The sequence below is a fragment of the Corylus avellana genome, chromosome 3 (genome assembly GCF_965113065.1).
Source record: "Corylus avellana chromosome 3, dhCorAvel1.hap1.2, whole genome shotgun sequence".
In the NCBI taxonomy this organism is placed as follows: Eukaryota; Viridiplantae; Streptophyta; class Magnoliopsida; order Fagales; family Betulaceae; genus Corylus; species Corylus avellana.
The window spans coordinates 33,747,606-33,762,939 of NC_142492.1; the positions used below are offsets into that span (position 1 = coordinate 33,747,606).

Genomic DNA, 15,334 nt, shown 5'->3' on the forward strand with positions numbered 1-15,334 from the left:
AAGTTGGTAACTAAAATAGAAAAGAAAAAAAAAAACATTTTTAAAACTAAAATAGAGAGGAAATTTGCCGAGTTTGATGTGGGGGAGGGGGGATCGCCCCTCACCTAGTAAAGGGGCCGTAAAATAAATTGGGGTTTAAGGTGTAAATTTTCAACAAATTGAGTCTCCAGGCTCCGGCTATGTCATGTGTTAATCAGGGATTAAGTTGTGACATGAATTTGTGTGTACATCTAACGGTTTTTGTCAAAAAGTTGACCACAAGAACCATTTTAGACAAATAACTTACCCTAGAGATATTTAAGATACTTTTGATAGCCCAATGGTTAATTTGGTACAACTACAAACTCTAAGGACTAAATAAGTAGTATTCCCTTAATTTTTTTTTTTTTTTTTTGGTTGGATCTTAGCAACCAGATTGTTATTGTCCAATTTAAAACAATGTGTACCTAAATATAAACCCTAACTAACAAAACATTGGCTTATTATTTTCATCTATGTTTGTTTCTCTTCCAATGACATAGGCACAAATATAAAAAAAAAATTGGTGCCCTAGGCTAACTTCTTGGCTTGTGTCATCCATTTTAGGTACATAAGATGAAAGGGACAAAAATCATCTCACCACAAGAATCCCAAAAATACTCTTCATGCTGTTTGGTGAGGAAGTTGTGATCAGAATGTTAAATGCCAAAGTAATGGCAATGGGGCCTACACAAGTTGCACCCACCCAAATTCAATTCATGAAAAGGAGAAGGAGCTGAATGCCACCCACTTGTTTTATACTAAAATCAAAGCACAAATAATGGCAAAGGTTGGACTTCCCATATAAAATATATGGCTTGGGAGATTTTGTACAAAAGAAGTTAAGATCTTTCTTCAAGTATTTAATGGTTGTAGTCCACCATCTTCTTCAGCTACATTTTTTAGCAAGAAAAAAAAAAAAGCATCATTTAAGGGTGTTGGAAGCCTTCATACCTAAAGCTTTCACATGGCTGGATTCACTTACACATTTCTAGGATTTTGGATCAAATCAGACTATCATTAGTGGCAATAGTGTTTTCTTTTGTGTTGTTATTATTAATTTTCTATCTTTTCTTTTCACTTGAAACTTTTGAAGCCTCATTAGGGTTATTACTTCAAAAAAAAAAAAAAAAAAATTTACATTACTTGGAGGCATATGAATCCGGATTTTTTCCAATTTCCAGTCCAGGTTGTAAAGGATTCCAATCAATAGGCATAGAGTTTATGATTGAATCCTCAACAATTAGCTACCCAAATTATTATTGTAAGAGAGTCCATGTGGGATTTAACTGCCCAAATAAGTGATCCGACAAAGGCCTAGGAATCCAAATTTTCTGCAATTCCCTGTTCAGATTGCAGGGGATTCCGATCAATAGGTATAAACCTTATGATTAGATCCACAACAATTGGCTACCTAGATTACAATTGTGAGAGAGCTAATGTGAGATTCAACTGTTCGGATAAGTGGTTAGACAACTCAAAATTTATTTGGGCAGTTATGTCCCATGTGAGTTCTATCATTATAATAATTTAGACAGCTAATTGCCATAGGTTCCAATCCATAAACCCTAATATGACTAACATTTGAATACTAGCAAATAAAAAAAGATTTGTCAAAGATTCCTCTGGAGTAGTTTAATTACCATATATATAGAAAGATCTACAAGAGTCTAAGTTGCATTATTTTGAACATTTACTGTTGTTTCTCTTCCAGTTGAAGCAAAGATCATCTCTCTCTGTTTCCCAGGTAGACATTGAAGCTTTCGATGCCCACTGGATTTGGTTGATGCCCAATTTCAAAATACTTCTTTTTAGCTTAGGGAAAAAGGAAATTAACTCTTATTATTATAGTTGTAATTAGGGTTTCAAGATATGGAAAAGTACAATTTGGCATGTGGTTAGATTGATTTCACGTTGGGGAAGGATGTGCTAGCTGTTCTTTCTTAACTATACGAGGTCCTTTGTTTCAGAAGATAAACTATAATAATCTATCAAAATAAAAAAATAAAAAAAATAACAATAATATAAGAAAAAAGGTTAAAAGATGGGGATTTCAAAAAAAGAAAAAAAGAAAAAAAAGGTTAAAAGGAAAAGATTAAGAAAAGGGGATTTCATATATATATACCTGAAAAAGCAAGATTTGATTTGAGAGATCAGTTTTCAATTAGAACTTAAGGAAACAAGTGAGCATGAATGTACAAATTATAGCAGTAACCCTAGAATATTTAATTGAAATATGAGATTAAAAAAAAAATCAGAAAGAAATTTTGAACTTAAGACTCATAATTATCTTAAAAGTTTAAATTAATAATAAAATAATAATAAATTTAATTAATATTTTAATGCAATCAAATGCAGATGAGGGAAAAGAGGAGGAATTCTTTGGGTAATCTTTCTAATTTATTTATTTCTAATACAACATGAGTTTCTCAAGTCGGTGTGGTCAGACGTGTGATGTTCTTAGTGGGACCAAATTATTTTTCAATCATCAAATTTCAAAGAAGTAGCAAAGAATTTCGAAGACAGAAATTCTGACAGGGTAGTGGCACCACAAGTTGCTGTATTAAGTCCATTTATTCTCAATTTGAAAGACCTAGCACAATTGCATTTATCATTGAATATAAAGAAATTTGTGGATTGGGATCACCCGTAATTCTCTATCTCAATTGTAGTCCGCTCGAACTTCAAATGAGAAGGGACCCGATTCAATATTTAAAAGAGAATTCAAACAGATAATTCTAGAAAATCTCGTTCAAGAATTTGGCGGATAATGACCCTTTAGGGCCCGAGTCATAACGTGATACGGGCCCTCGATAGAACCTTATTATGGTCATATCACACTGATAAATAGCTTAGTCATGGTTATGGAGGAATTATTTTAAATTTTAGAAATTATTTCTTAGATTATGGGGATCGATTGTTTGTGCCAATGCATGTTAATCTATTATTGCTTTGTCTTTTTTCTTTTTTTTTGGCAAATTTTTATTGTTCTTATGCCAAGAGCTAGAATAAAGCTGAGTTTAAAAATCTCACGTACTATCCATAAAATATTGTTAAAATTATATAAAACATCATGGTTAACAAATAAGAAAATGAAAGAGCTAGAAACCACAATACCTTGAAACCCAAATGACTTTAGAAAATTCCACTAAAAGATTTACCTAAATTATGATTTTCATCATGATTTTGAAAAACATTACTTTAGATGGCATCTTTTTAAATTAGATCATAAATTACATTATGAGTTTCAAACACATAATCAACCTTAAGAGGGAGTTCAAAATAACTAGTCAAATCTCCATAAACATTTTGACTTATTTACCATGATAATCTCCTTAGATTCATATTCAAAATTCGACTTAGCTCGATAATTTCTCGATACGTGTGAAATGAGAGATTGTGAGCAATTCTTATTTTGCTCGGATAGGTGCCCTAACATTTTTTTTTTCAGACAGTTGTTTGAACCGTTCGAACATCCATCCGAATAAGATGAGGTCCAAATAGCCTCTCACGTGAAAATTGAGAGATTGTGATCAATTCTTATTCTACTCGGATAGGCACCCGGATACTTTTTCAGACAATTGTTCGAACTATTCGAACATCCATCCGAATAAGAAAAAAATCCAAATACCCTCTCACGTGAAGCTACCGCGAGATCGAATACAGGTAAGAACATAACCCCAAACACCCTGTAATAAAGAAAAACACAAACACCTAAAAACAAAAAAAAAGAAAGAAAAACAAAAAGAAAAGAAAAGAGAAGCCAAGCTTTTGCAATTATTTAGGCTTTAGCAAATGCAAATGGGATCTGCCCTCTTTTTGAAGGACGCTTTTGGATTTTGGAATGTAACGGACAGAAAAAGGTAAACACAAAAGTGCCCCCGAAACCCCCCACGCGCGACACGCACTCATTACGTGTCGAGGGAAGCTCGGTGTGATTTTGATGGTGCCGAGAATAAGGGGCCCACTGCCGAGTCGTCTTTCACGTTTTCTTTCCCTCGCAACACAAAATTTCACGCCGCCCCCCCTTCTCATCCGTTGGGTGAGCAACATGAAACGTCTCCTCCCCCACTTGTCTTCGCACTCTGCCACGCGCACTTTGGTTGTATCGAATTATATATAATTAAGTACATAAATTTTGTTTAATTTTTGAAAAAAAAATATTATTTAATCCAGTTTGTTAAACTAATATTTATTGTCATACTATATTCATTTTTAATAAATAATGTGATATACATATATAATATAGCATCCGATTCTCCTAATCGAATCTTTTTCAGTTTAAATTAGGGGTAAAATTGTCATTTTACTTTTTTGGACAATTTTGTCCCACCGTTTTAAGAAACCAGCTCCTTTCAATTTGAACTAGAGAGGATTTAATTTCGCGATTCTCACATAGGTACATTTATCTGAAAATATATGTCAGATTTAATAATTTACTACTCTTTAGATGTCATGTAGATGTGAATAATGAGTCTCTAAATCATGCAATGGGGTAGTGAATGTTAAAACCTAGTTTATCAAGCTCAACTCTTTTGACCTTAAGGTAATAGCTATTGGATTCCCCTTCCCCCCTCTCCCATATTGAAAAGAAAAGAAAAGAAAAGAAAAGGAAAGGTAATAGCTAGGATGGATGAACTATGGTTAATTGAAGTTTAAATTAACAAGAATTACCAAGAAAAAGAAAATGCTTGAAAACTATGATACTGTCTTAGACTAATGATGAGAATTCTGATATATATATATTTTTTTAAGAAGAGCTTATTCACTTTTGTTTGACATCATTAATTAAATGAGTTGTATTCATGTTGATTTGTTTAAACCTATGTTGACCTTTCCTCCCCCTTCCAAAAAAAAAAAAAAAAAAAAAAAATTCCTTTGCACAAATGTTTTTCATCATATGAATTTTGGCACAAAAATTCTTCAAATGCTAATAATAACTAGTCATGCATCATATTTTGCATTTTGCATGCATTTTTGATGATATGACCAACTCAGGGAGGAAGAGGACAATTGTGATTCGAACTAGTGACTTCTGCTTTATAAGACGTGATTTCCAGTCGATTGATTTACCTTTGAGGCCATTTGTTTTATGTTATTAAGTTAAAAGACATAAACAAACAATTAAAAAAAAAAAACTATTTCCATCTTATAAAATTTGACATTGCATGAAAGGCACTGAGGATTTACCTTATCAAGCCACATCTCATCCACATGTAACGGACCAAAACACCTATGGCCCTACTTCCTTTTGTCTCCTCAGCCGACCATCCATATCTCACCACATAATGCCATGTTAGGACAATCATGCCACCATGTCATCACTTTAATTCCCAAACTGCCATTGATTCCCATAATGTCTCTCACACTGTCACACATTATCATTACCATACAACATTTTTTACCCTTAGTCGGTTTCTTTTATTTTTGGTCATTTACTTCTACCAAGTGGTGGGTGGTGGGTATAAAGAGGCTGCTACATACTTGAGCTTTAATTTGTTCATTGGTTTCCTCATCACCATCTTCTTCTTCTTCCTTCTTCTTCTTCTATAGAGAGAGAGAGAGAGGCACAGAGAGATGGGGAATTGCCAAGCCATTGATGCAGCAACGCTAGAGCTACAACACCCAAATGGGAAAGTGGATAAGTTTTATTGGTCTGTGAGCGCAAGTGAGATCATGAAGATGAATCCTGGTCACTATGTTGCTCTGCTCATCTCCACCGCCTTGTGTCCATCCAACAATGGCAAGGAAGATTGCACGGCAAAGAATGACATCATCATCAACAAAAACAACAACAATAATAACAACCAGGTTCGTGTAACAAGGATCAAGCTGCTCAGACCGACAGACACCCTTGTTCTTGGACAAGTTTATAGACTCATCACAGCTCAAGGTATGTTGGTTAATTTCTTTCCCTGTGTTTTTTTGTTTGTTCGTGGGGGAGAGTGTTAATTTTGAGCATAATCTGACATCAAAATCCAATTTTGCTTTGTGGGTTGTAGAGGTTATGAAAGGGTTGTGGGCAAAGAAGCAAGCAAAGATGAAGAAAAACCAGTCAGAATCAGGAGAGAAGACAGAGAGGGTAAAGGAGAAGTCAGAGACAACAGCAAGAAGATCTGAGCAGGAGAAGGCCGACAACCATGTAAAACTTCAATAAACAGTAATTTTGTTTGTTGGTTCTGATTCAAGTAGTTAATCATATATTTAAATTAATGGTTTTCAAGTACAACATAATCAGAAAAAAAATTACATTAAAAATAATCTGATTCAGAAGATGGGCATAAAAATAATAGCAGATGCTTGAGCTCCCTTAAGTCAAAGGCTAAAAATGATTAAAATGAAGAATAATATGTGCGGTTGAAAGCCCCATGTGCAAATATTTACTATTCATTATCACTCAACAGATTATGTCATTGCATTTCAGGTGAGCAAGCATGAGAGACACCGATCATCGAGGACACCAACACCAACATCATCAACAAACAACTCTGCCACAGCCAGGCCAAGAACATGGCAACCATCGTTGCACAGCATCTCAGAGGCTGCCAGTTGACCATGTTTTCCAATCCTTTTAAACATGCTAATTGCTTGCTGCGTAAAAGACAGAGAAGCTATGGATCACTACACCTGTTCAATTTATCCATCCTGGCTACTACACATGACCCCTTAAACCTATGGAAATAATTTTAGTGGATTCTGGGAGGGCAAGTTGTGAGACGAGTGATCAAATTTTTTTTTTTTTTTTCCTATTTCAGAGATCTGGGTAATGCATAAATTGTGTATAGCAAAGGGGCACATGTCCAACATCATTGTAATCAAATGGTCTTGTGGAATGGAAGTAGACGCCTTGTTAGACATATAATTGCTAATGCAACATTTGACTGATTAATGGAAAAGCCAAAATAATCCAAATGTACAGTCACGGAGTGCTTGCCCGATTACAATTTGATAGGCAATTGAGAGAGGCTTCAGATAAGTTTCACCTATTTAAAAAGATATTTGGATAGTCAAAACACATGTTTGAGCATGTGGGTCTCATCGAGAGCCTCTCCTAATTGTAGTTCAACACAATTGTAATCAAATGATCTTGTGAAATGGAAGTAGATGCCTTGTTAGAGATGTAATTGCTAATGCAACATATGATTGATTAATGGAAAAACCAGAATAATTCAAATGTACCGTTATCGGGTGCCTGCTCGATTGCAATCTGACATGCAATTGAGAGAGGCTTCCAATAAGGTTCACATGTTTGAAAAAAGACATTTGGATAGTAAAAACATATGTTCAAACATGTGGGTTGCATCGAGAGCCTCTCACAATTGTAGCTCAACGCCATTATAATCAAATGGTCTTGTGAAATGGAAGTAGACGCCTTGTTAGACATGTAATTGCTTACGCAACATATGACTGATTAACGGAAAACCCAAAATAATTCAAATGTACAGTTATCGGGTGCCTGTTCGATTACAATCCGACACGCAATTGAGAGAGGTTTCCGATAAAGTTAACCATTTTAAAAATGATATTTGGATAATCAAAATACCTGTTAAAGCACGTGGGTCTTATCGAGAGCCTCTCACAATTGAAGATGAGAGATTATAGTCAATCCTGACAAGGGTAAAAGTCATCATACATTAAATGCAGCTTCTGCTATGTCTGTCCTACACTTTATGTCTTGCTAACTAATAATTCTGAAACTATAACAGTTTTTTTTATTTATTTCTCTACTGTACAATAAATCTACTACTAAGTAGCAAATAACATATATACAACCAAAATACAAGGACCAGAAGTTCTAGTCGTTGCTTTGAATTGTCAAACTGATTATAAATTAGGACAAGGCAACCGACGACCATTGACATTCAACAACTTCCCATTTATGATCAAAATAGATTCCATGGATGTGTCCCTGTAAGAGATATGAACAATGTGATCATGTTAATTTATATAATCAAGCCTGCTAGTAGAGAAAGGGCATCAGTAATCTGAACAAAACTGCTCACGTAATCATGTACTCAGATTGTGTGTGTTCCACTTTAATTTGACTGATGTGTGTGCGTCTTTTAATGTAAAAAGCACTTCTATGAAGTATTCAACTAGGCATTGTCTAGTTCATAGTTATCAATATATTACATCCCCAATTCCCAATTGACTTCTCATGCTTTTTTATTTTTTATTTTTTATTTTTTTAGAATAAAAGATGATATATTATAATATTAAAATAAAGATTCTGAATTTGAATTTTTTACTTATTGAGTCTCACATTTTGAGAAAAAAATTGAACTCACACATGAACAAGAGTATTAGAATATTAATTAAATTTTTTATTTTTTATTCGCTTTAAATTTTTGGAATAAGGGTTCGTTTGAATTTGCGATTCTGTGATTTAAAAAAAAAAAAAATGAAAACACGATATTTTTTTAAATAGTATAGTTAAGCATATAGTAAAATCACATTTTGGCTTTGAAAATTTCATGTTTTTAAAAGCACACCCCATTTATGCAACTAGAAAATGTAAAATTTTTCACATTTTCAAACCGCCATTAAAAGAAAAAAAAAAAAAAAAACTCATAAATGAGACTTTTGGCAATTTTGTTTAAAAACACACTTTTAAAGAGCTAAATGGACTCTAAGCGGTGATTTAACATCCTAGCTGGTGTCAAGTTTCAATAAAAAAAGATTGAAAATTGTTTACACCATCACATAAACATTAATTTCATTTGCATCTCACAAACTGTAAAGCAAGAGAATTCACAGTAATTTTTTTTTTTTTAACATGTTCATCTTCAACTGCTTTAGACCAAAAGGGGCAGTAAAGAAAAGCTTGCAAACAGGGCAGATAAGATAAAGTCATAGCAAGGGCAAGATAAGATACAGAATGGGTTTGTCAGAAGAAAAATATCAGCATTCGGCTTCAGAAGCTTCTTCCAATTCAGCCAAAAAAGGTTACGTAATCCCTGTCATCATCATGCCTGTACATTTTTTTTTTTTTTTTGACTTTGAGACAGCCATCAAATTGACCTTTTTTTTTATTGCAAATCTTCCACACCACCCATGGCATGATTGGTTTCCCTTCAAAGCCCAGAGAAAGAGAGGGCAAAGGTAGTAAAAGCAAAAAAAGATGGCTTTTTTTTCTTTCCCCTTTTTTTCACTCAAAGACATTGCATGCTCCACTTTGTAGACTAGTTTGAGTGAGTAGGACAATTGCATCCAGCTCACTATATATGCAAGCATTTTTGTATATATGAGTTCTGAATTGGGTGCATTACACACCTTCAGATCCTGCAAAAGTACATAGAATTCCTTCCATGCGGGCCATCAATTGTTTGCTACCTTTTGGCAAATACATAGCATCATACAAAATTTGTCTCTGTTTTGAACAATAAACAAATATAATCAGATTCTAATGAAGTTTTGGAAAAGCATCTTCTTTTTTGACACATTGTGTAGACTTTGCTGTACCACATTGAGCTAGCTGTCTCTAACATCTTCCTCCAGTTGAGTCTCCCATTATTTGTTCATATACTCGAACTACCTCCTTTAAATTATAAAGAGTATTTTCGTGGGCGGAACTAGAATTTTTAGTTTGTGAGAACAAATTTTTTTAAAAAAAAATTCTTTTGGGGACAAAATTTAATTTTTAAAGGTTTTTATTTTTATTTATATATATATATATAATTATTTTTTTGGGACCATCTTATGGCTTGGGGGGCTGGGGACCCCCAAGCCAGATATCTTCCTTTGTAGGCTTGTCCATGCAATGAAATTATGAAAGCATCACTTTCATATTATTTGTTAGCAAGGATGGAACCAGAATTTCTCATTAGATGACCAAAGCGTAAATGAGGGGTCAAGCCTAATTTTTTTAAGTAGTGATGCAATGTTTGGTCCACATTACTGTTTGTTAGCGATATTTCTTCGTAGTCAAGCTTTGAGTTGAATCTCTATGCATTTGAATTTCTGTGCATCAATGGTATTCTTGCAAAATGAGAATACGGTCAGAGGGTTTTCGGTTGAGGCCGAAGACTCTCCAATGCCTAAGCTAATTAGCATCTTGTATGTGAATAAAAATATATAATGATAATATGCCTCTAATATCAGATAATTTGTGTGTGTAAAGTGAGATATATGAAAGGGAGTGAGGGAGGTTATGGAGAAATATGAGTCTCCTCCAAAGAGGAGACGTGGAGAGAGTTCTGAAGAAAGGGAGACATTTCTCCTTTTATAAGCCAATGGGGACACGTGCCACCATATGAATGGACAATGACAAAATGGTAAATGAATACAAATAGATGGGCATAATTTCTCCCTAGCAATAAGTATAAATGACAGAACTAGAAACTCCAAGATGCTAGGATATTACTTAACCCAAAAACTTAAACTTGCGAATTTCAACCAAACAACATTATGCTAATCTCTTAGATTTGTGAATTTATGTAGAATTTAAACTCTTACACCTATTGATGCAGCACAAAAGAAGGCATGTACATGAACACTTTTCACAGTCCAAAAGCTATATCTCCATTTCCTGATAGCAAAACAAAATCCACATTGTTTTTCTGAAACCACTTCGGCATGTGAAAGCGACCCTTCAAAGTGATCATCTTGTTCTAAAGCAATTTTCATACCTTGCTTACATTGGAAGAAAGAAACACACTACCAACAAGTCAATCATCACAAGAACAGACTCTTTATCTTCAGAAAGTACATGTGGAGACGAAAACGATCTCTATCTATCACTTCCCCACCATAAACTATCTCTATCTATTGCTTGAGCTGAGTAGAGTTACGGCACTCCAAAGCATTTTGTGGACAAGTTTTGAATGAGAAGCAAGGTATTTTTGTTATGGAACTTCTGATTTAAGCCATATGGTAATGAGGAGTGCGACAGAGAGATAGATTATTGCTTAGGCTGCTCGTTTCCCAGTTTCGATTTCTTATAGTTGTTTGTAGTAGTGAGAATTTTGTATCCGTGCGATGAACCTCGAGATCGTGCCCAAGTTGAGGTGTACTCGACAAGTATGGGTTCTTGGAGAGTATTCGATGCCATTGTGCCCTGTTTAATCTGGAAACTTAACTGTTCGGTAATTTTGAAAGGAGTGCCATATTGGATTGGTCATGAGTACAATAATATTCTTTTGACATGGGCAAGGAGGTGTTTCAGCAGGCAGAGGTTCTTAGAAGAAGCTCGGGGTATTGAATGAATCCCTGGCTTTAATCTGCAATCATTGGAGGGAACACGTGAGAAATTTCGTTGACTTTTGGGTGATGACGAAAGATGATGATGGGGTTGACGAGCGTTGGATCAAAGTGCAGAGGATTGGACCCTTTCCAAGTTTTTGGATGCTGCTGGGGTGTTGGAGAGATGGCGTGGTCGAATGGCAGAATAATAACGATGAGTTGTTGGTGTATGATCCTAATATCAAAGCAGTAAACAAACTTTCACCTTATGGGTGGTTCCCACGCTTTTTTCTACCTGCGTTTTTACTTGCATGGAGAGCCTAGTTCCTCTGTGAGGAAATAAAGATATGTAACAGAGCCCAAATTTGGTCTTTTATGTTCAATCTGATCATCTTATCTTATTTATCAAACCTTAATTTCTCTATAAATATTATTATTGTAATATATTTCAATAATCCTCATCTGCATGTAAACATTTGAATTCAAATAGAATTTGATCACTTTAAATATATTCTTATCTTATAGATAAATATAAAGTTCAAACGGGTACTTTAGTTAAGATTGATTACTATAAAGAGACGCAACTTATCACTCAGTCGAGCAAGGGGCAAAACAATTTTTTCAATCACTTTAATTATATTCTATTATAGTTTTTATCAATATCTTTATCTCTTTGCTTCCACTCTCTTTAGTCTTTTCACTGATATATATATATATATATATATATATATATATATATATATATATATATATAAAGTTTCATGCAGTGCATGAAATAATTAATTGATAGAGACATGCTACTAATTAATATCTACTTAGGATAAAAAAAATATTAGGAAAACATTTAGCATTTCTCTTTTTATTTAGTTGTAGGAAAACATTTAGCATTTCTCTTTTTATTTAGTTGCAACAAGCATGAAAAACGCTCATAGGTTAATTTTACAAGGAATTGAACTATTTTGAAATTTTAATAAGTAACTAACTCAACTTCTTTAATTGATATGGTTGAGATATGCTACTAGCAATAGCAAATTAAAGAAGTACATACATACCATGTCATTGAGTTATTGGCTCGTTTGGCAATATTTTTTTAGAACAGTTTATATGTATTTGATAAAAGTAAAATTATTAACAAATAAATCAAAGCACAAAATATTTATAAACTACATCATAATTAAAAAGAAAAAAAAAATCATCTAAAAACGTTTGAGAGAAGCAAACTAATCCAATTAAACGAAGAATCATCATATATATGATGTTTGCAGCACAAGATATATATATTCTTGTTTTTGTGTAAAGTCACGATCAGAATAGAGCCTTGCAAAATATTTTCTTATTTTATTTTGTCATACCTAGTATTAATTTATTTAATAGTCCTCGACAAAAATTAACACCAAGCATATATTTCTCTTGTTAAAAAGAAAGACAAAAAGAAAAAAAAAAAATCAATGGTAGATTGATACGGCCATGTTAGCATAATGAGATAGTGGTGGGATAGCGTAATGATTACAAAACAGTTACGACCAACCCTTGAATTATTATTAAAAAAAAAAAAAAAATCAAAGGGTTTTTTTTAAACGGTCATGTTAGCATTGTGAAATAGTTGTTAAATAAAAAATATAATTTTTAACATTGCTCCAAAGTAAACGATTTCCTGTGTTTGCAAATTAAAAGTGACAAATTTATTTTACTTTTTTGAAAAAAAAAAACACACACATTTGTCTTTATAATCTTCCATTACTTGAAAACCTCATATCGTATATTATTATATTTTATCATTGTCTGAAACCACAAAACTAATGGACCCAAATCCAATGGATATCTTGGCTTCAAAAGAGTGTCATATGTGCTATTTGTAGTAAACCGAAGACCAACTTGGTACTTCTATTCATGTGTTGTCCAATTTTTTAACTGAGATTTACGTCATTGTGCTTAAAAATGCGACACATGTCAATTGTGCCACATATTTATGACAACTTAGCACATTCATGTGACATATCACTATATCACGAGTAATGTTAGAAGTCACTTTTATGTCTTTATTATGTCATTCCAAGAATGATGTGCCTTCTTAAATTATCATTAGACTTGTGATTAATCATTATTAAATTTTGATCAAAAAATAATTTTAAAAGCCACATTATTCTTGGAGTGACATAAAAAGGACACAAGAGTAACTTATATGATTATTCCTATATCACAATTCACAAGTGGTACTTGCAATATTTATGTCAAAATATTAAAAAATTAGAGAAACACATTTTTAAGCAAACAAGACCAAACTCCAAAACGTTGTGTTTAACTCCGAAGCCGGGGTAAAATCGTTGCAAGAAAATCAAAGGGAGTGACATGACATGTACCCATTCATTTAATAAAAAATGAATTTAAGTGCAAACTAGACGGGAGTTCAAAAGAAAAAAAAAAATTGTGTTAATACCCATTCATTTAATCAAACAAATTTTTTAACCCATCCCAAAAAGGGGTAATTAGAGGGATGAGATGGATCAGAAATCGGATTGACCCGACTCAACTAGACCCAAAATAAAAACGGCCCATTTGCTAACATGGAGTTAGTTTTAGATTGAAGCGCCAAATTGCTGAACTCGAAGATACCCAGAAAATAAAAAGTCAAAGATTCATCATCGTCTCTGCTTGTAACTTGCAAAAACAATGCAACCTCACCCGACTATGCCCCGATCCCAACCCAGCCATGGCGTGATTAATCGTCGTCTCTTTTCTTTCTTTCTTGAATTTTCGTTTCTTTTCTGTTATTAATTTTACATATATTTAGTCTTTGTTGGATTGCTTGCACTAGGGGGGGCATGTTAAGGGAGGGATCTAGCTAAATTTGTGAAGTTAGTGAGGGAGTACAACAACGGAGAATTATATGATGATCATTTTAAGCAAACACTTAAAGATTACATACAACAAAGGTTCTTTCTTTTTTCTTCTCTATATCTTTAATTGTTACTTAATTAATCCTCAATTTCATTTATATTTGTATTAATTGCCTCTTTCTTCTGCTTTTTCCTTTGCCAACTTCTATCTAGAGTTTCCTCAATTTTATCTTAAAATAAAACAATAATATTCTATATTTGGCGATGCTTCCATTTTACGCGTCAAAATCACCATTAAATGGAGTCCACTCGTAAGCCTCATAGATTTAATAGTAAATTTGAAAATTATAAGTATGGAAGAATGGCCACATCACCTAAGGTATACGGGTAAAATAAGAGTTGAGTTTGTAGCATTATGTTTCATTAATTATTAATTATGTTTCTCTCTCTTTGCTAATGGAGGAAATCACTGTATATACATTGTGTATTGTGTAGGACAGTAGGAGTAACGTGGGTGGAACTGCGTGGAGGAATATTAAGCAGTTGATGTACTAAAAGAAAAAATAACAAAATATGATGTTTTACTTTTACGGTTTTACCCATGTTTTATGTGCACAATAATTAGCCAACATTTTTATTTAGCCTTACAACTATCGTGACATTTACTACATCAACCATTAATTTTTGTTACTCAATTTTTTTTTTTACCACCATTAGTAAGAAAATTTTAGTAAGAGTTGTAATTTTCATTTAACCAATCTTCATTTAACCAATCATGGATGATATTCCGCTTTGCTTTTGGAGCTTTCCAAGAGATGATTCTTTGCGTTTTGATGTTTATCTAGCGTATATATCCACCAAGTTAAGGATGGATGGAGTACGCGAGGTGAATGCCAGAATGCAAAAAAACATTTATCTTTCCTAAATTAATCTTCAAAATTCGAGTCTCTAGTGACTGGCTTTCAATTTTGTCACTGGTCCCTTCGATTGCAACATAAGAAGATTACTTGATGACATGTTCTGGTTTCATGAATCGTGGCAGACGAATTGGGTTCATCCAGCATGCCCGTCAGATGATCATAACATTTAGCATACACTCAGTCGACAAACACCTGAAAAATCTCATAGGCCCAACAGGATTATCATCCCCTCCCATGTGAGGAGATCTATCTGTAAAATTCCACCAAAAACCCATTTAACACAATCTATACATATAAATATATCAACCTGCCAAACATCGACTTTGTCCAAGCATCAGAATTTTGGAATTCAACAAAATCACTTGAGCAGAACATAAA

At 33.5% G+C, this 15,334-nt stretch overlaps 1 protein-coding gene across 1 annotated transcript; it reads left to right on the forward strand.

Annotated features, from left to right (window-relative positions):
• Window positions 1-5,494: 5,494 nt before the first annotated feature.
• LOC132175376 (D-ribose-binding periplasmic protein) lies at window positions 5,495-6,873 on the forward strand. The gene is made up of 3 exons (XM_059587314.2): window positions 5,495-5,911; window positions 6,021-6,160; window positions 6,443-6,873. Exons 1-3 carry the CDS (start codon window positions 5,596-5,598, stop codon window positions 6,569-6,571), a joined length of 585 nt encoding a protein of 194 aa, XP_059443297.1. The 5' UTR covers window positions 5,495-5,595; the 3' UTR covers window positions 6,572-6,873.
• Window positions 6,874-15,334: the final 8,461 nt, after the last annotated feature.

Excerpts from the sequence above, each read along its gene's own strand:
- LOC132175376 (XM_059587314.2), top strand. The coding sequence starts at position 5,596 with ATGGGGAATTGCCAAGCCATTGATGCAGCAACGCTAGAGCTACAACAC. Across the intron at positions 5,912-6,020 it reads TAGACTCATCACAGCTCAAG|AGGTTATGAAAGGGTTGTGG; the intron begins GTATGTTGGTTA and ends TGTGGGTTGTAG. Across the intron at positions 6,161-6,442 it reads AGGAGAAGGCCGACAACCAT|GTGAGCAAGCATGAGAGACA; the intron begins GTAAAACTTCAA and ends ATTGCATTTCAG.